General features: G+C 58.7%; 1 protein-coding gene across 2 annotated transcripts; it reads right to left on the reverse strand.

Annotated features, from left to right (window-relative positions):
• Positions 1–282: 282 nt before the first annotated feature.
• On the reverse strand, positions 283–19,588 carry LOC121672984 (retinoic acid-induced protein 1-like). Of its 2 annotated transcripts, XM_042045972.1 has the most exons (5): positions 18,902–19,588; positions 4,009–9,625; positions 2,720–2,813; positions 2,364–2,413; positions 283–1,986 (listed from the first exon to the last, which is right to left on the reverse strand). In XM_042045972.1, the coding sequence occupies exons 2-5, from the start codon at positions 9,607–9,609 to the stop codon at positions 1,972–1,974; spliced, it is 5,760 nt and encodes a 1,919-aa protein (XP_041901906.1). In that variant the 5' UTR covers positions 9,610–9,625; positions 18,902–19,588; the 3' UTR covers positions 283–1,971. The 2 variants fall into 2 exon arrangements, with proteins under 2 accessions (XP_041901906.1, XP_041901905.1); XM_042045971.1 differs by lacking the exon at positions 18,902–19,588 and having other exon boundaries at positions 4,009–9,655.
• Positions 19,589–25,145: the final 5,557 nt, after the last annotated feature.

The following is a 25,145-nucleotide window of genomic DNA, read 5'->3' on the forward strand; positions in this document are numbered from 1 at the left end:
GGGGGGCAAGGGACCCCCCACAGCTGTGGATGCCTTGTCCCCACAGGGCTACATGGGAGGGGGGGACAAAGGTGGCAGGGATGGGGGCACTGGGTGCTGAGGGACCCCATTCACCCCCTCTTCACCCCATGATGTCCCGGCGAGTGCTGTCTCCCTGTTCCCATACCCCATCCCCTCCAGCAAGACCTGTGGGGACAAAGGACCAGCCAGGGGCTGTCACAGCCCAGGGGGGACCCCAGCAGCCCCCCAAGGATAAAGAGAGGCCACGAGCAGGGCGCCACGTACTTCCAAAACAATCGTTGTATCTTTATTGACGCTCTGAATGCAATGACCTGTTTTTTTACTCTTAAGGAAAATAAACATCTTTTAGAAACAGCTTGTTACACACAATCTTCAGTGTGAAGCAATATACTAATAAGAACACTAGTCTTAACATTTACAGTCTTCATATATATTATATATATGTATATGTATACATATATATACACTATATAATGAGGCAATATATAATACACACGGTTTACCATTTTACAGTCATATGTACAAGATGTCACTAAAAATAGCCAGATTTCAGGCAACGCTGCCAAGGACACAGGGATTTTTTTTTTTCTTCTTCTTTAAATTAATTATTTTTATTATTATTTCTCCCTTTTTTTTTTTTTTTGTTTTTCTCACCTCCTCTTTTGTGTTTTTCACTCCTGTGTCCGAGGCAGCTGCTGAAATAACAGACATTGTGTGGTCAGCAAACCTTGGGGTGGGTGGGATGGAGGGGACACAAGAGGTGGTGGGGACATGGGGCGCTGGCTCTACGGGGGACACGGATGGGACCAGCAGTGTGCCCCCCTTTGCAGGATGCTGCACAGGTGGGTGGCAGCCAGTGGCCATTTTTAGGATGAGATTTGGAGTTGGTTCACCCTGGGTTGGTTGCCACCTGTGTCAGGGTGTGGGTGACACAAATATGGGCTGTGGAGCCTGGGGACATGGGCAGGGGTTACTGAAGTGTTGGGCAGCCCCCCAGCTCCACTGAGGTGGCCAGGAAGCAAAAGCCGAGGGAGCTGAGCAAACCCAGGGCAGTGAGGGGTGAGCCAGGCCCATGTGGAAGGAGGAAGCAAATGCCTCCTCCTCCTCCAATTCAGCATGGAGAATTGTGGAGTTCAGCAGAAGCACAGGACGAGCCACAGAATGGGTGCTGGTGAAGCCAAGCAGAGGCAGGAGGGTGGGTTTTGGGGGGTCCTGGACAGCAGGACAAGGTGTCCCCAGCCCAGCAGTGCCAGCGCCACATGGAGTGGGAGGGTGGTGGTGCAATGAGTCAGGGTTTGGGGTATGGGAGTGGGGCTGGGGCAGCTCAGTGGGTGCCCACCAGCCTGGCCAAGCAACCTTAGCCCCCCCAGCACCCTGGGTGTGGATGGGGGCAAACAGGAGATGGAAGAACAAAACAGAAAAAGCAGAGTGACGTTTCAAACAGCAGGCCGTTGTTTGCCTTTTTTTTTTTTTCTCATTTTTCTCTTTTTTCTCCTTTTTTTTTGGTCTTTTTTTGGTCTTTTTTTTTTTATCCTTTTCTCCGCTGAACTATATACAGACACCATGAGGTTTGCTGAAGGCAACATCTCAGATCAGATCAGTGTGATATTGAGAGCCGGGACCCACGGAGGGTCCGGCGGCCCCAGAGTAAGACAACATCGCCGGGACCCCCCCTTGTACACGGACACCCCCCCGCCCCCCTGTGCAGCCATCGCGGGTGGGGGATCCCGATCCGTCCCCCGCGTATCCAGACCGGGTTTTGCCGGGACCCGGCGGGAAGGAAAGCCCGGCGCTGGCTCCGCCCCCCCGGAGCGGGCCCGGGGGGTCCCGGGGGGTCCCGGGGCGCTCACGGGCAGCGGCGGGTCCCCGGTACGGCCCGGCCCCGCTCCGCTCCAGGCGCTGCCTCCTCTGCCGGTCCCTCGCTGGCGGCGGGGCGGGTGCCCGCGGGCGCTACACCGGCTGCCTCTGCGGGGAGAACGGAGGTGTCAGCCCGGGGATCCCGCTGGAGGCGGGGGGAGGTGGCCCTGTGTTGTCCCCATCGGCCCCCGCCCCACCAATACCGGGCATCCACCGGGACACAGCGCTTTGAGAAGGAGTTCAACCATCATTCACCACCTCATCTGTGCTGAGGAAAGGGGATAAGACCCTTCAGACCCATCTGGGGAGTCCCAGTCATGCATGCAGTCACTGGCCCCCCTGATACCCCCATGGATGTGATGCCCACACTGAGCTGAGCATCCAGTATGGGTGTCCCCAGGAATCTGGGGTCTGAAGGCAGGTCCTCATGCCACAGGGAGCTGCAGAGCATTGCAGGGTGCACAGGGGGCTGGCTCTGGGCTTACCTTATGTTTGGGACATCTCAGAGAGAAGCTCTCCTCGGTCAATAAGCAACCTGTGAGGAGGGGACAAGGATGTGTCAGGGGACATCCTGCGCTGCAAAGCAGCTGTCCCTGAGTAGGGGGAATGCAGTGTCCCCCTGGTCCATGGCCACCAAGCAGCCACAGCGTTTGTGTGAAGGGCTCAGGTGAGGCCAGACAAGCTTGTGACACCTGCCAGTGCTGCCAGCACAGTGGGCATCACCATCCTGGCAAGCCAGTGAGCCACGAGCCCACCCCTCACCTTGGAGCAACAGGCCCCATGTTCAGCTGGCTCAGAGAGTGCCCGGGACCCCGTGCCCCATCCCCGTGGCCGAGCTCACCTGTGTCGACGGCACATGCGTAGTGGTAGGTGTGGGGACACCCCTTCTGGCAGCAGCCCACGGTGGCTCCTGCTTGCTGGCAGCTTGAGCACTTCTGTACACGCACCCGGGAATTCGGAGCAGGGAAGAAGAGATGTGGAGAGACAGAGAAACCCCGTCAGAGCCCAGTGCAGAAGAAGAGAACCACAACAGCCCCAGCAGCAAGGGCAACGCGGGTGTCCCCGATTCTCTCCAGCCCCTCCTTGCCTCTCCCAGGCAACATGCTTCCTCCCGTGTCAGCACACTGTGAATAACACCGTTCCTGTCACTTGGCTGTCTGCAGCCATGCACGAGCTTTCTACCTGCCATACCACTCTCCTGGATAACACTGAGCCCACAGCTGTGCTCCATGGGGAAGAAGGTGAAGGGACATGACCTGGGTTGTGCCCAGCCTGCCCCATCCCCAGCGGGTGAGGGTGGGATGGGAGGACCTGGCTCTGTGGTGAGGGCAGCAGCTTCCACACAGCCATGAAATGAGCACACAGGCTTAGGAATACAGCCAGCCCTCAAACCTGGCACTGGGGGACTTGCTGGAAACCTCCTGCCCAGGCTCTGATGGGAGGCTGTCTCCTCCCTCTCCCTAGTACTAAAAATCCACGTCACAGAATCCCAGAATGGTGTGGAAGGGACCCTAAAAAAGCTCATCTCATTCTACCCCCCTCCCGCAGGCAGGGACACTTTCCATTAGACCAGGTTGCTCCAAGCCCCATCCAGCCTTGAACACCTCCAGGAATGGGGCAGCCACAACTTCTTGTCCCCTTCAGCAACCTCCCTATCTTGCTCACACAATGCGGCCTTGCTTCAGTTACTGCGGGAGAGGAGCAGGGCAGCGTCCTCCCCTCCCTCCAGCTTCCCTTCCCTTGCTGCCCATCACGGTGGCATCAGGCCGCATTGTGCCCATTTTCATCTCCCACCCTGCAGCATCTGTCCTGCTCTGAGCCACCCTGTGCAACACAGGACTGGGCCAGGGGATGTGATAATCCCAGGGGGGCCCAGTCGCCTTCCTAAAACATAATACCGTAGGTATTTTTGTGCCTAAAAAGGAGAGTTCAGGTGCTATCAGCAACGCAGCAGCACAAATCTCATAGGGACCCAGCGGGGCTCACGGTGCTGAGCACCCGCCCTGCTTTCCCAGGGCAAAACTCCTAATTTTCATCCCGACCAGAGGTGCAGACACAGGAATGCTTGAAGGAGGCCAGCGGGAGATGCCGCCTCGGGATGCGGCCCCGGGCGTGCGGCCGAGCTCTTACCAGGTCTGCAGCCGCCTTGACAGCCTCCTGCAGCCCATAGAGCTTCCCCGCCACCAGGAAAACCCCAGCGGTCCATACGGCACAGGCCTCGTGCAGCCAGTGCTCCTGCGTGTCGCCCGCCGGCTCCTGCGGCGGGGACTCGGCCTTGTGACATTCGTGCCGCCGGGGCTTTTCGGCCGCCTCCTCGCCCTCTGTCCTCTCGTCACAGCAGTAGCAGCTCTGCAGCCGACGGAACATGCCCCGCGGGCTGGAGCGCAGCGCGCTCTGCTTGGCCGCCTCGGCGGCCCCCTCCGGCCGCGCCGCCTTCCCGCCGCCGCCGCCGCAGCCGCCCTCAGTCCCGCGGGGCGCCCGCTCGGCTGCGGCGGGCACGGTGGAGTCCTCGCCCGGTCCCTCCGCCCGCGCCTTCTCCTTCAGCCGGGATTTCTTCTTGGGCAGGCAGTCCTCGGGGTAGTAGGGCCCGCAGAGGTCCCCCAGGTCCTTGTAGTTGGCGGGGTTGCGGCAGAGGCAGCAGACCAGGCACGCGGCGCTCAGCGCCTTCGACACCACCGGCCCCATGTGCATGGTGGAGGAGGCGGGCAGAGCCGCCCGCGGCCGCGGCGCCGGCCCGGCCGGTCCCCGCTGCAGCCGCGCCTCGTCGCCGGGCGAGTTCACGACGGTGCAGGTGGTGGTGAACTCTCCGCGCCGCTCCACGCGGACGTAGGGAGCGAAGGGCGGGGCCCGGCTGTCCGCCCGCAGCCGCTTGCAGGAGATGTATTTCAGCCGGATCTCGGGCTCGGCGGGGTGCAGCAGCGGGGCCTGCTGGGGCTGCCGCCGCCGCTTCCCGCGGCTCTTGCACCGCGCCGGCACCGCCTTGGCCTTGCCGTGGCCCAGACGCTTCCGCTGCCGCTTGGAGTAGCCGTTGTAGTTGGAGTGGTTGGCCCGCGGCTTCGGGCCCCGCGCCGACCCGGCGGCAGAACGTCCCTCAGCAGGGCCGTCGCTGCTCCCTGCCTCCTTCTCCTCAGTCTTTGGTTTCTTCTCTCGAGGCGCCTCCTCCGCACCGCCCGGGCCGGCCACACGCTCCCGGGGCAGCGGTGGTGGCAGTGCAGGGTTCAGGGGCGCCTTGGCCATGCCCAGCGCTGCCGCTTTGCCCTTGCGGTTCCTCTTCTTGGGCAGGAGCCCCAGGTTCTTGGCCACCACGTTGGGGCTGGACTGGGTCCCTGGCGTTGACCCACAGGCCTCCCCCTGGCAGCCATCATGGGACAGCTTCTTCCCACCACCCGGCTTCCCCTTTGGTGCTCGGCCATTGGGGTTCCGGCAGAGCGGCTCAGCCACCGGCATTGTGGGCATCTTCTGTGCTGCCGCCAGCTTGGGCAGCCGCGCGTCGCCCACTGCCACAGCCACCCCACTGTGCTTCACCACCCGCTCCCGTTCCACCCCAGCTGGGCTCAGGGAGGAGCCATAGGCAGCCACTGTGGCTGCCACTGCTGTGGCTGCTGGTTTGCAGGTGAACTTCTTCAGGTTGGGAGAGGTGATCTTCTGGACGATGGCCTCCAGCTTGAGGCCGCGGCCCTTGCGGGGAGGCAACACTTTGGTCTTAGTGGCCTCCTGGAAAGCTGCCCGGGAGGTGATCTTGATGCAGACATCAGGGGCCTCCTTTGGCAGGGGGGGCTTCGGGATGGCTTCACCAGAGCTCTTGGGAGGCAGCTTGGCTTTCACCTTCTTGGCCACCGGCATCTTCTTGAAGAGGCTGGGGGGACCCTCTGGCTTCTCCTCCTTCACACCACCGCTGTTGCTCCGCAGGACCAGGTTCCTCTTTTTGGTGGGGATTGGGGAGATGAAGGTGGACTTCCTCTTCAGTGAGTGCAGGGGCCGCTCTGACATCTTGCCCCCCATGCCCGGCCCCGCTTTGGGCAGTTTCATCCGGGCACCCACCTTGCCCTCCTTGTGGGGGCTGCCCGGTGCTGGCAGCTTGAAGGCAGGTGGGAGGTGGTTGTTGGATATGAGCTTTTTGGGTGCCTTGCAGTTCTTCAGCCGGACATCACCTGCCCGCTTGCCCCTCTGCCGCTTGGTGTAGAAAACGTCCTGTGTCTTTGTCCGGGAGCGCAGGATCATCGACCGCTGGTCCCTCTCCCCAGCTTCCACCGCGTCCCCCTCCAGTGGTGTCGGCCCTGCCACCTCCTCTGCCGCCACCAAGCCAGGCACCAGGAGTGCAGCATCACTGGTGTTTTGGACAACCCTGGGGGCCGGCCGGCTGTTGCGTTTCCTGGTTTTGAAAGCCACCCGCTGCTTCACGCCGCAGCCAGGCTTCTTCCCCAGCTTCTCCTGGTGTGCGGGGGCTTTCAGTCCCTCCAGTGGGGCGGGGGCGCGGGGCTCGGCCAGGGCGGTGAAGGAGCGGGTGCACATGCGTGCTGGCAGGCCCTCGGCTGGAAACCGGGGCGTTTGGCTCTGGGTGCTCTTGCTCGGTACCTCCGTCTGTCCGTCTGGCCCCAGGCAGGTGCCGGCCACACTGCTGGCTGCTGGCAGCTCATCGAATGGATTCAGCATGGTGCTGCCAGGGCCATCCCCCTCTGGCAGCCGGCAGTGGACCCTCTTGTGGCGGAGGCTCTTGCCCCGTGAGACAGGCTCCATCTTCCCCAGCACATTTTCGGGTGTGAGTTGCTGCTTCACCATGACCGATGAGGCAGATTCAGCATCAGCTGCCTCCAGGTGAGACGTCTCCCCTCCGCCATTCTCCTCCTCAGGCTGGATGTGGGGCAGGGAGGATTTGAACCAGCTCTTCACCTTGGTCTCCGTGCCCACAGCAGGGCCCAGCAGGATGACGGACTGGCCGGAGAGGCGTGGAGTGGGAGCTGAGCTCTCCTTCTCCACTGTGCTGACAGTCTCCTCAGCAGACACAGGCACCTCGCTGGAGGACAGCACGGCCGGCATCTCTGGGGGCTTGGGTGGTGAGGCATCGTATGTCACTGACTTCTGCTCTGAGCCAGCCAGCTCACAAAGAGAGGAGTACTCCTCTGCCTCCAGGTCTGACTCTTTCAGATCCGGTGAGGAGATGATGGGGATCTCACTGAAGTCCCCGGCCGAGCAGCAGTGCCGGGTGTCCTGCAGCCACCTCTCGCTGTCTGCCTTTGTTGCTTCATCGTAGGTCAGTGTCTCCTCCTCCTCCTCCATCACCTGCTGGCCAAAGTCCTGGACTGGCTCGCTCTTGGCTGGTTGCTCTCCATCACACAGGTCTAAGCCGCAGGCGTTTTTTTTCTCCTTGCAGGAGCTCACCAGTTTGCTGGGGAACAAGCCCTTGGGGAGGTCGGTGGCCTGGAGGTCCTTCCACCGCAGGCAGGCCTCGCCCAGGCTCTCCTCCGGCCACTCAAAATGCTCCATGGCATTCTCAGACGCCACCGAGTTGGCAGTGGTGTTTGAGTAGCAGCTGTAGCCAGTGGCTCCCGCACTTGACGTTGCTGCCGGGATGCTGGGCTTGGAGTTGAAGGCCAGTGGGGCCGTGTCCTTCAGCACATCCTTGGTTTCAGTGGCTGTGAACTCCACCTGGGGACCCTCATACACCTCCTCACTAAAGTCCTTCCCCGTGCTGGCCCCTGAAGCTTTGTCCAACTTGAGGGGCTCAGTGAGCGTGCTGGAGTCACCCTGGCTGGGCCAGGCACCCTTCACCATGGAGTCCAGGCTGGGCCGGTGATTCTCCAGCTGGAAGGGGGACTTAGTGGCCTCCTTGCTCAGCATGGGCAAGTTGGCCCAGGCTTTGTCCGCCTTCTCGCTGATGGCATCCTGCAGGACAATGATCTCAGAAGCCAGCTCCTCCTGGGACAGGGCGCTGAGGAGCAGTCGGGGGCAGTCCCGTTCATTGGTCACATACTTGGTGAAGGTCTCCAGGGGCAGCGTGGCATGGATACTCTGGAATGAGTCATCTGATTTGGTGGACATGTCATCTGGGGAGGTCACAGAGCAGGTGGACACTGACTCAGGCTTTGCTTTGGAGTTGCTGTTGACGCGGGCAGGACTGCGGTTCTGGTTGCAGTACAGGAAACTTCTCTCCAGCTGGTCCTCTGACCCACTGAGATAGTCAGTGTCCTGTGTCTCAGCGTGGACAGACTGGGGGGTGCTCAGTGGGTCGGACAGGGGGGTCCCCACCTGCTCTGCCGAGTAGGTGCTGCTCTCAGGACTGCAGTGCTGCCCTTTGAGCTGCTCGGGGGTCCTTGCTGGGGTCTTGATGCCCTTTTTCTGGGGCACAGCTGCTTTGGAGAGCAGCAGCTGCTGGACAGTGTTGGAGATGTTCTCCACCTGGGAGGTGAGTGCTGTAAGGCTCTGCAGGCTCAGGTCTGACAGCAGGTTTTCGGGCAGCTTCTCCTTTTGCAAGTTTTTGCAGTTCCCAGACTGAGTGTCGGGGCTCGTCCCATCGGTGGGAGAAGGGTTCAGCAGCGGCATGAAATGGCTGTGGTCAGCAATGCCAGCTGGGAAGGCACCAGCACTCAGCGGCTGCTGGCTGTATTGGAAGTTCTCCAGGTTGGGCATCAGTGGGGAGGGAGTGGAACTGTAGGACGGGGACCTGCCGACGGAGCGAGCCGGCGAGTGGCTGGCGCTGGGGCTGAAGGTCTGGTAGTACTGCTCCGGCGTCCGCACAGGCGGCGCATCGCCCGGGCAGTAGGTCTGGCCTGGCTGGTTGTAATGTTGGTACTTGGCCAGGTTTTGGTAGTGGAGGGTCTCTGAGGCATGATGCCGCCCCTGCATGGGCTGTGGGGGCTGCGGGGGCTGTGGTGGCTGTGGGGGCTGTGGTGGCGGTGGCTGCGGGGGCTGCGGCGGTGGCTGCGGGGGCTGCTCATAGCCGATGCGGTTGGGCTGGTAGCCGTGCAGGTTGGGCACGCGAGGGCCAGGGGCCAGGCTGGCAGCGCTGCCCAGGGGCCGCTCGAGTGGCGGCTGCCCCGAGGGCGCCGTGCAGCTCTTGTAGGAGTGTGCCGGCTGGCTGCCCCCCGGCACCGAGGAGTAGGTGGAGGAGGCAGGGAAGGACTGGGAGTGCTGCCCGAAGTGAGGGCTCTGTGAGAAGGGCATGGGTGAGGAGACATCGTTGGGCAGTTTCTGCCGCTGCAGCTTGGGGTAGGGGAGTGCGGGCGGCTGCTGCTGCTGCTGCTGCTGCTGCTGCGGCTGCTGCTGGAAGTGAGTCCGGAAGGGCAGCGAGGTGGCTGCTGGCTCATGGTATGGCCGCCCACCCGCCAGTGCCGCCGTCTTCTTCATCAGGTTGTCCTCATACTTGGCCACGCCGCCGGGCAGCGCCTGTGGCTGGCCACCCCACGCCTGCAGGCTCTCGTCCCCGGAATACCGGGCCGGATAAGGGCTGTTCTCCTGCACGGTGTAATTGGAAAAGGCCGGCCTGCCCTGCAGCTGCTGCCCCGCTAATTGCTTGTTTCCCCGGTGGTATTTCTCCACGGCGCTGTTCTCATAGCCCGCATATGGCAGCTGCTGCTGACTGTAGTACTCCTTCGCCACCAGCCTCTGCCGCTCACAGTTCGGCCCTGCCTGACTTTGATGCCTGTAATTCTCCAGGCGTGATGTATCTTGTGAAGTCGGCTGGTAGCTCTGCTGGTTGCCATGGAAACCACACCTTTCTCGAAAGGACTGCATGGCGCGGGCTTGTTATCTGCGAAGAGAGAGAGGCGAGAATTCAAATGAAGCGTCGCCACCGTGGTGGGCCGGGGACCGAGAAGGCCAGCGTCACCTGCACCATGGGGGCATCATCGCCTCACCTCACCTCAACTGCTGGGCATCGCCCCACAGCCGCCCTGGAATACAGCACGTGATGCTGCATCACCTCACATTGCCCTACATTGTCTGGCATCACCCCATGGTGCATTGAATTGCCTGTATGGCCTTGCATTGCTCTCCAACACCTCACCTTGTGTTTCACCTCCTTGCATCATGTTGCCTTGCATTACATTGCCCTGCATTTCATCTCCTTGCATCTTGTTGCCTTGCATCACCCTGAATTGTATCGCCCTGATTTGCCCTGCGTTGTATCGCCTCACGCTACCCTTGCTTCATGTTGCCTTGCATTTCATCACCCTGGTTTGCATCGCCCTGCATCACATTGCTGTGCATCATCCTGCATCACATCACTTTCCATTTCAACTCCCTGCATTGTGTTGCCTTGCATTGCATCGCCCTGAATTGCATTGCCCTGCATCGCATCCTCCTGCCTCACCTCACATCACCCTGCACCACATCACCTTGCATTTCATCGCCCTGCATCGTGCTGCCCTGCATTGCATCGGCTTGCATGGCTCTGCATCTCATTGCCCTGCATGGCATCCCATCCCATTGCCCTGCATCCCCTCCCTGTGCACTGCACTGCCCTGGATGGCAGCAGCTGGCTCCACGTCACCTTGCATCGCTCTGCATCGTGCCATGTCACCCTGCATCACATTGCCTGGCACTGCATCCCCACCTTGTAGCGTCCTGCACTCCCCTCTATCCCACCTCCTTGCATGGCAGCACGGTGCCCACGGGCAGGAGGGTGCTGGGATCTGGTTGCCCCCTCCCTGCCTGCAGTGGGCCCAGACACCCTCCTGCCCCTGCTGCTGGAGCTGCCCACCCCTCCCTGCCTGCTCCACCTGGTGCAGTGACCCCCACACCGTGTCGGGGTCCTCCAGCCCTGCTTTGTGTTTCACACATCCACCACCCCTCACATCTGCAAATCACTCCCGCCCTTCTCACACGCCTCCCCAGGGATGCCGGGATCCTGCGAGCGCCTCTGCACACCCCTCTTATCGCCATTCTTTTTAATTATTGGGCTAATTACTGGAAGCAGCAGCACAGAGGGCCAGAACCACAGGCTCTGCTGCAAAAAAAGTCATTTCAACTTGCTGGCTCTGCCCGTCTCTGCCGGCTGCTGCCTCCTGCAGCCCCCCCGGCCCCAGCGATCCCTCTGCCCCGGTGCGATGCCATCTGGAAGCTGTCTGCTCCCGCCAGCAGCCGTCATTACTGAGTGCCTCACCACCGTCGTCATTAAAGCTCCCCATTTCCTCACCCCGCTTGCTCTGGGAGCAGAGACACACCTGGGTCACTGGTTTGATCTCTTTAGGCAGTCAAGTGGCTTGTGGGGGCTAATGAAGGGCTTGGTGGGAGGGGGATGCATCCTGCCTGTCCCCAGCACCAGTGGGTTGAAGGTACTGGGGTGGACACAACCCTGTTTTGAACGTGAATTGAGATTTGGCAGCCTGGGTTAGGGCAGCCCCAAGGGTCTGTAGCTGTCCAGGGACATCCCCAGTGCTGCTCCCTTAGCAGTGACGCAGCGGTGACACCAGTGCTGTCCCCTCAGCCTCCATCAAGGCAATGAGTGTAACAAGAGGGGAGGGGTGGGGTGCTGGTGGTGTCTGTGCCGAGCCCACCCCAGCTCCTGGCACGTTTTCCTGTGGTGCCAGGCAGCCTTGAGCCAGGACACGGATTCACTTGTGTCCCCACATGTCCCTGCACCACTGTCATGCCACCACCACAACATGCCAAACGCTGCATGGCTCCAGACAGTCCCTTTGCTGGAGGTTCTGCCACAGCCACATAAACCACACTGCTGGTTTGACGAGTCCCAGCTCGGTCCCTTTTCCTTGCAGCACCCACCAGTAACACCTCAGCACCTTTTAGGGGTCTACAAACACACACACACACACGGGGCTTTATTTAGCTCTATTTCCATAAACACCAGCTGCTCAGGGATGCACCGATCACAAGGTGTCCTCGGGCACCACTGGAGCCAGGCTCAGTGCCACCCACACTAGCCCAGCACCCCATCTTTCCCTGTTCCCCATCCCCTTTTGGGATGTTTTCGATGTCACTGCCACATATTGCAGCTGCATCTTGCAGGCTCTGCAGGCAACTGGATGCAGATAAAGCCTAAATTCCAGAGAAAAGGTGGGTCAAAAACATCTGGAAAGCTGGCACAAAAGCCGCCTACCACAGCATGTCGTCCTGTGCCAGCCCTGTGCCAGTGCTGCTGGAACAAAGGCAGGAAAATCAAAGCCAGGCTGTGGGGCAGCCCTGGGCAGTGGTAGGAGAATTAATGGGAGCAAAGGGCCCCTCATGCTGTGTGGGAGTGGGTTTGAAAAATGAAATAGGCTTGAGAAGACCCTGGGCTGAAGCTTTAGGGGGAGCTTTTCTCCCCTTTCTCCTTTATTATTAATTATCATGATTAATTAATTATTGTTATTAATTAATTATTGTTAATTTTACAAACAGCTGGGACAATGTCAGGATGAGCAAAAGCGCACAGTGCGAGGGGACGGATCAGTCATTGGCACACAGAGGTAGGGATGCACAGAGGGAATATGTTCCAGCTGAAATCCCATGAGCCAGAGCCGTGGTCCCATGTCCCTGTGGGCCACCTGGGCACCAGGCCGTCCCTGGCAGGGGACACACTCATCACCAGCAGCACCCGGACCCACTGGCAGAGCCAGAGGCCAGTTCTGCCCTTGGATCTGCCACAGCTTTGCTGGGGAAGGGCTGTGCCAGATGTTGTGCCTGATGTAGGCTGTTTCCGAGCAAACGCTTTAATGGCATCAAATCAAGCTGTCAACAGCAGGGAGGTTACGGCCTTCCCCCGGAGAGGGAGGTGGCTGTGGCTGGTCCCAGGGGCCCTGCACACTCACTGTCCCTGCCACGTCCCTGCTGGACATGCTCTCCTGACCCTGAAGAAGTTTCTAGCCACTGCCTCTGAGATTGGAATCTGTACAGGGCTGTCAGTGCATGGCTGTGGCTGGACACTTGCCCTTGGCAAAGCTGTGCCATGGCCAGGGCTCATGGTGTGGGTCCCTGGGAAGGGAGAAGGCAGGGACTTGGGGCCACCATGGTGACCAGCACCGGTGCAACCCTGTCCCCGGAACACAAGGAGCAGTGCTCACTGCTGGCTATAGCCACCACAGAGCATCCCATCCTCTTGGCCCCAAGGGAGCATGGACAGCCCAGCACAGCCCCTGTGTCACTCATGGGGCACACAGAAGGACTTGATGCACCACCCAGCACCAGGGCATGACCTGGGGCTATGATGGTGCACAGGGTCACACTGCAAGTGCAGGGGGCTGCCATGGTGCGGGGGGCTGATGCATGGCACGGGGCTGGTGCTGGGAGCGAGCTGGGCCACCACACGGCACTGCCAGGCCAGCACAGCCGCCCGCTCACACGGTGGCCCGCAGCCCGCCTGCCGCCCAGGAGGATTTGTGCTGCGTGGCTGGATTCCGTGTTATTTTCCTCCCCCCACTCCTGCTTCTTTCCTTCCCTGCCTTCTCCCCTTTCCTCCCCCTTCTTCTAGCCTGGCAGGGACATGGCATGGCCAGATCCGGAGCCCTCTGAAGGCAGCCCAGGACTTCCCATGGCAGGGACCCTCGGTAAGCACCCAAAACCCACAACGCCTCAGCCCCAGGGGGCAAAGGGTATTCCCCGTTTCCCTGCACGCTGGCCCTGCTTCCCAGCTGCTGCTCATCCCGCGGGGCCTGATCCAGCCCTGCTGCTCCTCCGGCTGCTCCCTTGCCTTCGATGCTGCGCCATCAAGGACTCAGCGACTAAAAATAGCAGCACGCTCTTGCAGGGGGATGCTCTGCCATCAGAGCAGCGCTGGCACAGCGGACACCCCGTTCCCCACCCCAAACCCCTGGCGCAAACCCCCTCCCAGCCCTCGTCCCTCAGTCAGATGTGCAGCCCCATACGGTGAGGTGGTATCGGAGCTGGGAACGAAGGCACTGGACCCCCCTGGATCCCCCGGCAGCTCTCAGGGAGGGGAATAAGCGCCTATCGAGTAGCGTCAGCCCCGGATTTGTTTAATTGTGAGCTGGTGGAGTTTAAAGAAACCCTTTCTGGCTGGCTGCCACACCGCAAAGTGCTCCGGAGAATTTGATTATTAAGGGAGGAGAGAAAAGGGGAGGCTGCGGGGGGGGAGCCGGGGTGTGTGGGACAGACCAGGAAAGGGCATCCTGCCTCAGGAGCTGGGAATGAGAGCCACTGGGGGGATGGAATACAGGCAGACCCCCCTCAGCAGTGCAGAGGGACCCGTGGGGCTCGTGCGGGGTAGGGGCAAACCCTCCGCACAGTTGTGGAGCTGCTGCTGTTTGTCTGTCCCTGCAGCCCATGGACACCCGCTGCAAATGCACCCCCCCTTCAGTGCCCCCTCCAGTGAACCCCTTTAATGCACTCTCTCCCCAGTGCACCCCCTCAATGCACCCCCTTACTGCACTGTCCCCCAATAAACCCCTTTAATGCACCTCAATAACGGTCCCCCTCCCCAGTGAACCCCTTTAATACACCCTCTCTCCAGTGCACCCCTTCGATGTACTCTCATTAGTGCACCCTTGCCCCAGTGCACCCCAATAATGTGCTCTCCCTCCAGTGAACCCCTTTAATACACCTCCCCAATCCCTCCCATCACCATCTCCCACCATGCCAGTGCTCCTTCCCAGAGCAGCGACTGGGGGGTTATGGTACCCCAGGGCAGCCCGCAGCCCCCCGCGCCCCCCCAGCCCCGCGTCCCGCCCCATTTCGGCGCTCAGCCGACCGGAGCAGCTGTTCCCTGCACACTTCACTTGCCCGCAGATGATGATAAATGGAGCTGGAGCTGCGCCGCCCATTGCGTGGGGGTGGGCGGATGTGGGTAAGGAGGAGGAGGAAGGATGGGGTCCCCATCTTCTGCAGCCCCCCCCCTCCCCCCCCCCAGATCACGCTGCTCCTCCCATCCAGCTGCTTGGGAATTCCCTGGGCAGGTCCCCCCCCTCCCCTCCAGCCCAAACCGCCCTCCCGGGGGGTGGAACCTGCCCAGGGAATTCCCATCGCAATGGGGTGCATCCCCATCCCCAGATCAGTGTCCCATTTGGGGGCCACAGTCCTTCACTGCTGCTCCCCTCCCAGCTCTGCTCCTCCCCAGTGAGGAATTTTTCTTGGGAAAAAATCCACCGCCTGCGAACCGCACTCATGACTCAACGTTTCTGCTGGCCCCGGTTCCTCTGTCGCTTGCCAGGGGAAGCCCGTGGCCGCCCCAACCTCATCCCCTCACATGGAAATCCGGCTCAGCCGCCAGCTCCAGCCTCTCTCCCCTTGGTTTTTCCTCCTTTATTTTGGAAAGGGGGGGTTGGATCCTTGATGTCAGGGATGGGAGGCTTGCAGAGGGTTGGGCTGGGGAGAGTGATGGGAGGTTCTGGGAGTCAGAGCAAGCTGCTGTGTCTTTTTCTTGGTGGTGGAAAATGTCAGTCGGTAAGGAAGGATTTGGAAAGGAAGGGAGGAAAAAAAAGGGGAATAAAAGGAAGAAAAAAGGGAAAAAGAAGAAAAAGGGGAGAGGGGGGGAAAAAAAGGAAAAATAAGAAAAGGAAAATAGGGAGGGGAGGGGGGAAGGCTGGAGGCTCACAGCAAAACAGATGCTCAGCCTGAGCCTTCCTGGGCAAATCCCCTCTCTGGGATGAACTGTGTTCCACTCCGGAGCAAAATTCATGGCCGGATGTACCATGGAGTGAGGCTCCACATGATCGCACTCCCAGCCAGCGGTTGGACATCAACCTTGGGGCTCTGAGGGGAGAGGAAAACCAGCCCTGCAGGAGGCTGAAAACACAGCCAAGGTTAGGAGGGATCCAGAGCAATTCCATCCTCCAAACCCAAATCCTGGTGTAGACCTGCCTGGAGCTGTCAGTACAACGGCGCCAGGGCACCGATGGGCACAGCTGTGGCCGTGGGGTTGTTGTCACCACCATGGTGACCTTCAGCCACCCCTCCAGCCTCACCCCAAGTGAGCAGCATGGGGCCAGCACGGTGCTGGTGCAAAGCAACAGCCTGGCCAGTTCCCCACACGCTCACGTTTTTCTTCTTTACTCATTTTCTGCCTGACAGGTTTGGATCCTTCTTCCTTCCTCCCTTCCTTCCTCCCTCCTCTCCTGCTCTCAGCCTGACTCACTTCAATTCCAATAATAATTAACCATTCCAATCATTACTGTGACCGCTAATATTGACCCTCCCTCCTCCCACATCCTGTTTGTCCCCTGCCTCAGTTTCCCTAGAAGCAGGACAGAAGCTCCATCCCTGCAAGGAAAGGCAGGGAGCAGATGCCATGCCTTTGGCACCCTCCTCCGGGATGCTGATGCCCCAAGGGGTTCATGCTTCTTGCAACAAAAATAAAAGCAAATAAAAGCTCTCCCAAGTATGGGAGAGGGAATGGATCTGGAGTCCTGGATCTGGTCTGCATCTTGTGATGGTTGCTCATGGATGCGGTCGGATGCATAAGGCTGCACTCACTGGGGAATGTGACAGGGATGGCTCGTGGTCCCCTGGCACCTGCTGACCCTTCAGCCCAGCAAACCAACACCAAACCTGGTGGCAGGACCTGGCACTCACCCAGCAGCTTGGAGCTGGAAAATCCACTGGGTTGAAACCAGGACCACTCTCTAGCTGTGCCTCAGTTTCCCCACTGTAGGGTGGTCCGGGTTTGTGTTGTCCACAGTGTTGAGGCTGGGAAGTGCCAGCCCAGGAGCATGGGAATGGAGCAGGCTCATGTCCCAGCCCTAGGATCCTGGACCTCCTCCCCAGTGCATCTCTCCATCCCCAACAGAACTGGAGACCCCAAAGATTGGCAGGTGGCCATCACCCCCAGGACATTCCCAGCTCTTCTGAATGTGCCACTGGGTCCAGCCGCTCTGGCTCATCCCTGGTCACAGCCAGCTTCTCTACTGGGAAAACTTCCGGCAAGTTCACGCTGCAACATCAAAAACCAGGAGGCCTCAGCTGCTGTGGGATGGCTGCTGACAGCAAAGGACAGACCCTGGCACCATCCCATGCCTCCTCCCCACCTCAAGCTCTGGGAGGAGATGGGGCTTTGTCCCAGTGTCCCCACCATGTCGGGTACATGGGGACATTTACACCTGTGTTTTAGATGAGCGCTATTCAATTATCACTGGTGATCCCAGAGACATCCCCAGTCCCAGCCCCATTGAGACCCCCTCACCAGGATCCATTGTTACGGGGGGCATTACCCTGTCCCCCTTTTGCCTTCCTGTGGCAACTCCTGCCTTCACTTTTTGGGCAGCCAATCTCATGATCCAGCAACCACCAGCTCCCCACTGCCATCGCAGCCAAACCCCTCAGATACGGGCACCCCACAGCTGCCACGTTTCAGCATCTGCCCACAGACAGGTCCATCCACCGGAGCCAAACCCGGCTGTGCTGCTGCCGGGCTCTGCCCTAAGCCATCCCCTGCTGGCAGCAGACAGCTCGGTAATGAAGCGTAATGCTCTGACACTCCCCTGAGTGACAGTGGCCAGCACCGGCTGCGTCCCCATGGCTCAGCACGGCCTCCTGTGCCTGCCAGGGAGGGGATGAGCATCCCCCTGCCACAAGCGGGGCTGGGGGCTGTGGAGTGGTCACCTGCTAGGGGGATGCTGAGCAAAAATCCCTTGGGGAAAAGGAAAAATAAGAATAAAAGGGGTTGAAAGAAATAAATCAAGTCAAAAAAAATATAAAAGAAAAGAAGGCTGAAAATAATAAATCGAGGTTTGATGCTGTGTGGTAAATTATTTTGGTATTATATATTCCCCAGCTTCAAATCCTGAAGACAAATACTGGGGCAGGTGAAGTGGGAAGCAGATTTCCAAAGGCCTTCTCCCGGCTCCCGGTTATTGACTCTGTCAATCACGGCAGGCGCCGTCCCCACCTTTGGCACCCCGCAAAATCGGTTCCTTTTGTTCCTGCTGAAAAACTGGGGAGGGGGAAGAGGAGGGGAGAGGAATTTGGGGCAGGGAACTTCCAAAAGAGATGATTAAGGAGTTAATCTGCCTGAAATAGATAAGGAGCTTAGAGCTGCTGGTATTTGACTGTCCAAGTTTGGATTCAGCGTGTCTTAAACACTGGCTGGAATGTACTTAGATATGACCAAAGTACATGTCCCCCCGAGGAATTACCAGGTTGCCAATTAGATTTGCTTCCCAGATTCACTCAAACCTTCACAAGCTTCTTCAGAGCAGGAAAATTGCTGCCTGTCCCTGGGGAGACAGCAGAGCAGCCGCTGCTGCCTGGCCCCGCAGCCAGCACAGCATGGCATGGCACGACACGAGATCCCAGTGGGCAGCCACAGGATTTGCAGGAATGTGGCACAGCCAGGATGACGGCAAGGCAAGGATTCCTGTGCCAGGGTATGGGGGCACCAGGCATGGCCTGGTGCATGCTGCTGGGGGAATTTGGGTGCTTTTGGGTACTTGGGGTGCCGGTGTGAGCCTTGCCATGGTCATGGTGCCGGTGCACTGGTGGGGCTCTCAGCAGAGCAGGCTCAGCATTCCATGGGGTTGCAGAGCCACGGCTCTCCCTACCTCCAACCAGGCTCACAGTGCTGCCATGCAGGCAAATCCAACCTAAAACACCCCAGCTCAACCTCCAGGCTGGGGACACAACACAGAACAGAGCCACGATGGCACACGGGGAAGGCAAACAACCACTGAAACGTGAACAAACCCCAGTGGTGAACACCTGGCTCCTGGTCCCTGTGGGCACCTGGGACACCATAAACTCACCACAACCCAATGCTCAGAGCAGTGAGACGCCCTGCCCATGCCAGGGTGAAGGTTACCACTCAGGGGCCACAACAACATCCAGCACCGGGACAAAGCAGAGGTAGAAAGGCAAACACCAACCCCTGCAAAAACCCTTCCCTATCCATTTATTTTAACCACTCCATTCCCATCCTTGTTATTTATGGTGCTTCATAACACAATGGTCAAAGTAACGAAGTTTGGGGGGGTTGCATGACCAACACAGAGGTAGGACCATGATGGGGGATCCCACCACCAGCTCCCACATGCAGGCACCAAGTTCCTTTCCAATCCTGGGCTGTATTCACTAAATCTGAGCTCGGTTTCTCTGCTGGCATCCCAATCCCATAGAAAGTGTTGGGAGTGGCAGCCAGTCTCACCAGGCCGGTGTCAGCATCGCTGGAACAGCAGCAGCGCCGTGATGGAAAGTTGCTGGAACATCAGCTTTGGATGCTGAGTCCTGGTAACAGTTGCTATGTGAAACATTCAGAGGTGGAATTTACTGTCACAGTTAATAATAGATGAAGGTTTTAGAATTTTTGATGCTTTACATTTTAAGCTGTTTGATTTATAATATTTCAGAAAAGGGTGGGGGGAGGCAGGAGCTGAACAGCAGCATGAGGTAAACAAAGCAAGTGGGGAGGTGGGCAAAGGGCTTCATCCATCCATCCATCCATCCATCCATCCATCCATCCATCCATCCCTCTGCCCACTTCAGGGATGCACTGAGACCCTCATGGCCAACAATGGGATGGGGTCTCCCCACCAACCACCAACACCAGTGAGCACCCTGGTGGAAAACCACGGCACAATTGGGACGCAGCCCCTCAATTGCACATCACAATTCATTTTGGGGTTTTTTTCTGCCTTCAGTTGCTGCATCTCTCCTCCCTGTTTTCATTCCGTCGGGTTGCTGGGTTATTTACTTGCTGGCGCTCCTCTCTCCTCTCCCCTCTTGCAGGTGTATTTCAAGTAGCTCCGTAAATAGCAGTGCGCGGCGTGCCTGCGGCGGAACGCGCGGGTCCTGCTGATTAGGAACACGCTGCCAAAAAAAAGAAGGGTCTCACTTCCCTGCCGAGCTGCCACCCTGTTTCCACAAAGAGGTGCCAATGTCCCGGCATATGGGGATGCTCCAGCTGGATCCCGGGGTGCTGGTGCGTGCTGTGTCCACTCCTTCCTGGAAAGGAGCAGTGAGCACAGGTGCTGTGTGAAGAACCTCGGTGTCTCACGGTGTCCTTTGGGCAAAGCCCTGTGATGGGTTCAGCTCTGGTACATTCTTCCTGCTTCTCCCAAACACTGGAGCATCCCAACATTCCAAATGTGTGTGTGGAGCACCCCAACACCTCAGATGTGTGGTCAGGAGGATTTAATCCCAGCTCAGTAGGGCTTCAGGTCATGACATGAGGAGCAGAGGAGGAGTCCACACTTCCTCCACCAGTGCTGGGCATGCAGTGACATCTTGACAAAATTGGGGGGTGGGATGGAATAGAGGGGGTTCCCCTCTGCTCCTCCAAACCAAGAGAGGTGACACAGTGCAGAGAGGAGATACTTTGCAATGCTGTAGGGAAGATGTGGCGACTGGAGCTGGGATGCTGGAGCCTCCAACACCTGGAGACATTCCAGCCCTAACCAGGTCCACGGTTCCTGCCAAAACTCTGGGTGCACACAGGGGCTCCCAAACCCCAGGAGGTGGCTGAGGTGCATCCCCCACCACCAGCACTCTCCAGCCCCTCTGGAGCTCCTGTTTCCCCCAGAATCGAAGATTCCCAGGGGTCCCAGGCTGAGCTGCCCCATGATGTCTCAATCAGGGCTGTGCATCGCCCCATTTACATACGCACATCCCGGCTGGAGCTGAGTATAATTTCCTTATAAAGTGGCTTTGACACATGGGGTAGCTCTCCTTAATGAGGAGGGTTATTCCACAAAGATCTGTTACTAATGGGCTTGGGGCAGGCAGCACCCGTGCACACAGACTCCTGCTGCCAAACCCAGCACCACGCTGCACCCAGATCTCCCCACGGACACAGCATCCCCACCAGAATTACCCCCATGGCTGAGCCAGTGCTGGCAACCCCTGCCTTGGTGGGATCTCATCCTGATCCCAGTAAGATCTGTGCCTTTGCCAGCTGCCTCTCTGCTTTGCATCAAAACCCACTTGGAGGTCCAGAAAGGCAACCATGAGGCACACCTTGGTATGGAAACCACTCAACCCTTCCCAAAAACCAGCTCCAAGGAGGGAGATCGAAGTCAGCACAGCACTGGAGTCCCCCAGTACGCACAAGGTCCCTGAAACATCAAACCATCCATGTCCCTGTCCGTGCGGGCACCCTCTCTACAAAGGCACCGCTCCTGCCTGGCACCAGCTCTGCCAGTGACCAGCCCGTCATTACCAGAACGGCCTAATTAAAAAAACATATTAAAACCCGTGACTCCCCCAAGACCAAGCCCCTCCCTGCAGAGCCCCGACAAATTCAATGCACAGCTTCATCCCCGCCACTCCCCCGGGCTCCCCGGGGACCCCCGTTAGCGGCGGGTGCCTCGTTAGCCGGCGGCGTGCCGGAGATTGGCTGCAACTCGTTCGCGGCGTCGAGCAGCTCTGCCCCAGACACCTTCTCCTGCGACCGGAGGCGCGCTACGTCCCAGGGCACTGTCACAATATATTAAGACGCGGCGCTAAAAATAAGCAACGGCAAAAATAAGCAGGAAAATCGTGGTCCCTGCCTGCCCCTGCCGGCCTCGCACTGGCGGAGCTCCCGCTGCCACACGCGAGCTGGGGAAGCATGTCAGGAACGAGAGGTTTTTGCTGGGTTTTATTAAAGCGACGTGTTTTCCCCTTCCCTCCGCCCCCAATCTCCAGCCGCTCCGAGGAGCGAGCCCCGCGGTGACACACAGGATTTGGTGACAAATCATCCCGGGGGTGGGCGGTTTCTCTGCACGCTGGTGGTTCCGGGCATGGCCACGGCTGGTGTGAGGCCCTGCCTGGCCCTCCGGGGCTGGAGCGGATCCTTGTCCGCCCCACGCAGCCCAGGATGGGGCTCTGCTCCCCGAAGGGGGACACCCCAGGAGCCACGGGCACTGCTCCGTGTGCCCAGCCATGGGGTGCCAATCAAAGGATGGGTGGGTTTTGGCCAGCCCCGTGTTAGACACAACAGCCAGGCTGGCTCCCTGTGGAGCCTCCATTCCCACAGCTCCCCAACATCTGCAAACACCCCATTCTCCTCGCTCGCTGCAAGCCAGACACATCAGTGCCGGTGTGGCACAGCCCACGGGATGGGAGCTGGGAGAATCCTCTACCCGGGAATGCGTCTTGGAGCACCTGGGGAGAGGGCAAGAGGCTGCCCGCACTCCTCCCGCTACCTGCACCCCGTGGGGTACCATCCTCCACGCCTGAATCCTTGGGGCTGTCGGAGGCACCAACAGGGACACAGCCCCTGCTTGTCTCCGTGAGATGAAAGGGCAGCTCCAGGCGCGGGGACGGCTCCGTGCCTCCAGCCGAAGGCGTGCGGCCGCCCTGCTGCCTCGGCTGCGGCTGGAACGAATGCGTGCACATACCTCTGCCCCGGCACGGGTGTTTGCTCTTCTCTTCCGCGGCTGTGATTGATTAAAGGATCAGGGACATCTGAGAATGGAGGCAGCAGCGGCAGCAGCAGAAGCAGCTCCCTTTGGACTTGGAGAGCTTCCTTGCCTGCTGCTTGCTGCTGCCGTTGCCTGTCAGGCAGCTTTTAATCAAGGTTTGCTTATATCTGCAAAGGCCTTTCCCAGAGGGATGAAGGGAGGAAAAGAGGGGGGGAGAGTATATTAACATGCCAGCCACCCTCCCTCTCCCTCTCCTTTGTTTATGGAGAGGGTCAGTGCTTGGAAACGGCTGGCGGGGACCGGGAAAGGCGCTTCGGGGGTGCCGGGGGTGCTGGATTGTGGTGCAGCTCTTGGCATGTCCAGGTCTCGTGGCATAGACAGGGGTAGGGAGGGTATCACACTTGGCTGGGATGTGCTCAATAACAGCACCAGTGTGTGGAGGGAGCAGGACCTGGGGACCAGGGCTTGGTGGCTTCTTCTGGGTGGCCTTGGATGCCTCGAATGTCCCCACAGGCATGCCAGGGAGGGGACCAACCTGCATACCCCCAAATCAGAGTCTCAGCCCAGAGAGACCAACACCAACCATATGCTGAGACCAGCACTGTCCGTACACCAAGACCACTCAGGCGGAGGGAGCCCAGGCCCCTCCATCCCACCCCTGGCTTCATGGAAGGTCAGGGTCCCCATCCTCATCCTACAGCCCACTGGGACTGCAGCCAGGATGGCCACATCACACCACCTCTTCTCCCTTCTGCAGGGTGGGCTCTGGCAGTGAAACCAGGGCTGGGAAGGACCAACACCAGCCCCACACCTGCCCCAGGGCTGGGTTTGCCCCATGGCACTGGGATTTCAGCACGGCACAGGCTTGGGAGCACACCGGCATCAGCCACCACTCCACCATCACCCACCACAGCCACCACCAGAGCCATGCACACCCGTACGAGCAGTGTGGGAGGATGGGTGACCCCCAGCCCTGTGTCCCCTCATCAAGCACTGTCTCTGCCTCCGCTGCCATTCCCGCACATCACTTTGGCTCTCCACGTTATCTTATTGCTTGGCTAATGACCTGCTAAAAGTATTATGTGAAAAACCACGCTCTTAGCCAGCCATTAGACTGGTTAGGACCAGCGGGTTATGCTTTATTGCTTTAATAGCTGAGTTTATGAAAGGTCGTCTCATAACTGATAACATGCATAATTTTTGTAACTTAATTAATGCTGCTAATATACTGGAGTCTCCATCAGCTGCTGGTGCAACTGATGCGCAGTTTGCATCCCGAGCAGGGCTGGGAAGAGTATCCTGGGCCAGGCTCTGCTCGCTGTCCTTGCCAAACAGCACCCAAAATGGGAACACAGTTCAAATCCACACCAAAACCCCACCGTGCCACTTTTCCACTTTGGAGCGTCCCGTTCAGAAATGCTCCAGCAGAGACAGGGATTGCTGTGAGTGGGCAGAGGGAAATGGGAACAGATCCAGTTCCCAACCCCACAAGCCTGAAGAGAAGGGATTTCTTTGCTTCCACTCTGCTCAGCCCATGGAGAAGCCAAGGGCAGATGTGGGACCCGCAGTCAGGGAGAGTTTTACCTGTGGAAGAACCAAAAACCTCTGGGGGATGGGAGTTGCTCCAGCAATCCCATACATCTCTGACTGAAGTTACAACTGAGCAAAGGAGTTTTGCCTTGATTGGGGATTTGTGTCTGTGTCCCAAGAGGGTTCCCCTGGGAACCCTCGGACAGACCCTGCTCCTCTGATGATGCTAAGGGCAGCCAGGCTGGCATGGGGCAGGATCCTGCTGGAACTTCTGCCTTTCTTCCCAGCACTGGGTTTTAAGGACAACCTCCTTGACAACAATTTTGACAGTATTTTTTCAGAATTTTTTTTAAGAACACCCTCCTGTGAGGGTGGCGAGGCCCTGGCACAGGTTTCCAGAGAAGCTGAGAATGCCCCCTCCCTGGAAGTGTCCAAGGCCAGGTTGAATGGGGCTTGGAGCAACCTGGGATAGTGGAAGGTGTCCCTGCCCATGACAGGGGGTGGAAGTGGATGGACTTTAAGTCCCTTCCAATCCAAACCATTCTACGATTCTGTGACAAGTACACATTTTTCTCATTAAAAGGGAAAAAATACAAAAGCAAACAACTTCTCTGCACTGCCCAAGCGCACACCTGGGGGGCTGAGCATCCATGGGGGAAGCTGGGAATCAGAGGCATTTCCCAGGCAGCAAAAACAGGCCCTTCCCTTGCAAAGAAAAAAAACAAGAAGAAGAAAAAAATCATGTAAATAGGAGCCCAGGTGCATGCGGTGTGTGAGTCCCTGATATGCTGCCACCAGCAAATCTGGTGAGCTGTGAATCCCCGGCACCGCGCATCCAACGCTGCAAATCCGAGCTGCTCCAGTCGCCTGCTTAGTTTTGCAAATTCTTTCCTGCTGGCTGAGAAAAGCCAATATGTCTGCTGCTCCCGCTCCAGCGCAATAATTGTTCAGCGCTGGTTATCATCCTGCCAGAAAGGCACGAGCTACCGCTGGGGCACTCTGCTTGCTGTAAATGCAGCGAGATGATTTCCTAGCAAATGCAAGTTTTCCAAGGAAGTGGGTGGAATCTGCTTGTCTCTGATTAGACAGCTTGGGTTTTTGTTTTCCTGGTGCTTTAGAGAGAGAGAGAGAGAGAAAAAAAAAAAAAAAAGGCATAAAATATGTGGCTTTGCATCCCCTCTGCCCTGAATTGCAGGCTTGCATGCATCCAGGCGATGGTCCCCTTGGGACAGGCAGCTTTGCCCACACTCTGAGCAATGATCCCGTGGAATGAGGCTATGATCTTTCATCAATCATTGCTGAGCGCTTCTCCCTCCCGCGCCCGCTCCCCAGGCTGTGCCCGCTGCGAGCGCACAGCCCCACAGCTCTGCTTCCCCTTCGGGCCTCCAAAAATCAAGGGGTGCAGGCTTGGCCCCCCAAGTGCCTGGGGGGTCAGGACTCTGCTTGGGGACAAGGGGCACAGGACAGCCCCTCTTTCACCCTCCCAGGTCAGCACAATGCTTGGGAGGGATGCAGGAT

This window comes from Corvus kubaryi, unplaced genomic scaffold, assembly GCF_017639235.1.
Source record: "Corvus kubaryi isolate FWS band 111438036 unplaced genomic scaffold, C.kubaryi_AGA036_p1.0 65068, whole genome shotgun sequence".
Taxonomy (NCBI): domain Eukaryota; kingdom Metazoa; phylum Chordata; class Aves; order Passeriformes; family Corvidae; genus Corvus; species Corvus kubaryi.

Excerpts from the sequence above, each read along its gene's own strand:
- LOC121672984 (XM_042045972.1), bottom strand. The coding sequence starts at position 9,609 with ATGCAGTCCTTTCGAGAAAGGTGTGGTTTCCATGGCAACCAGCAGAGC. Across the intron at positions 2,814-4,008 it reads TCAAGGCGGCTGCAGACCTG|AAGTGCTCAAGCTGCCAGCA; the intron begins GTAAGAGCTCGG and ends GTGCGTGTACAG. Across the intron at positions 2,414-2,719 it reads CGCATGTGCCGTCGACACAG|GTTGCTTATTGACCGAGGAG; the intron begins GTGAGCTCGGCC and ends CCCTCCTCACAG.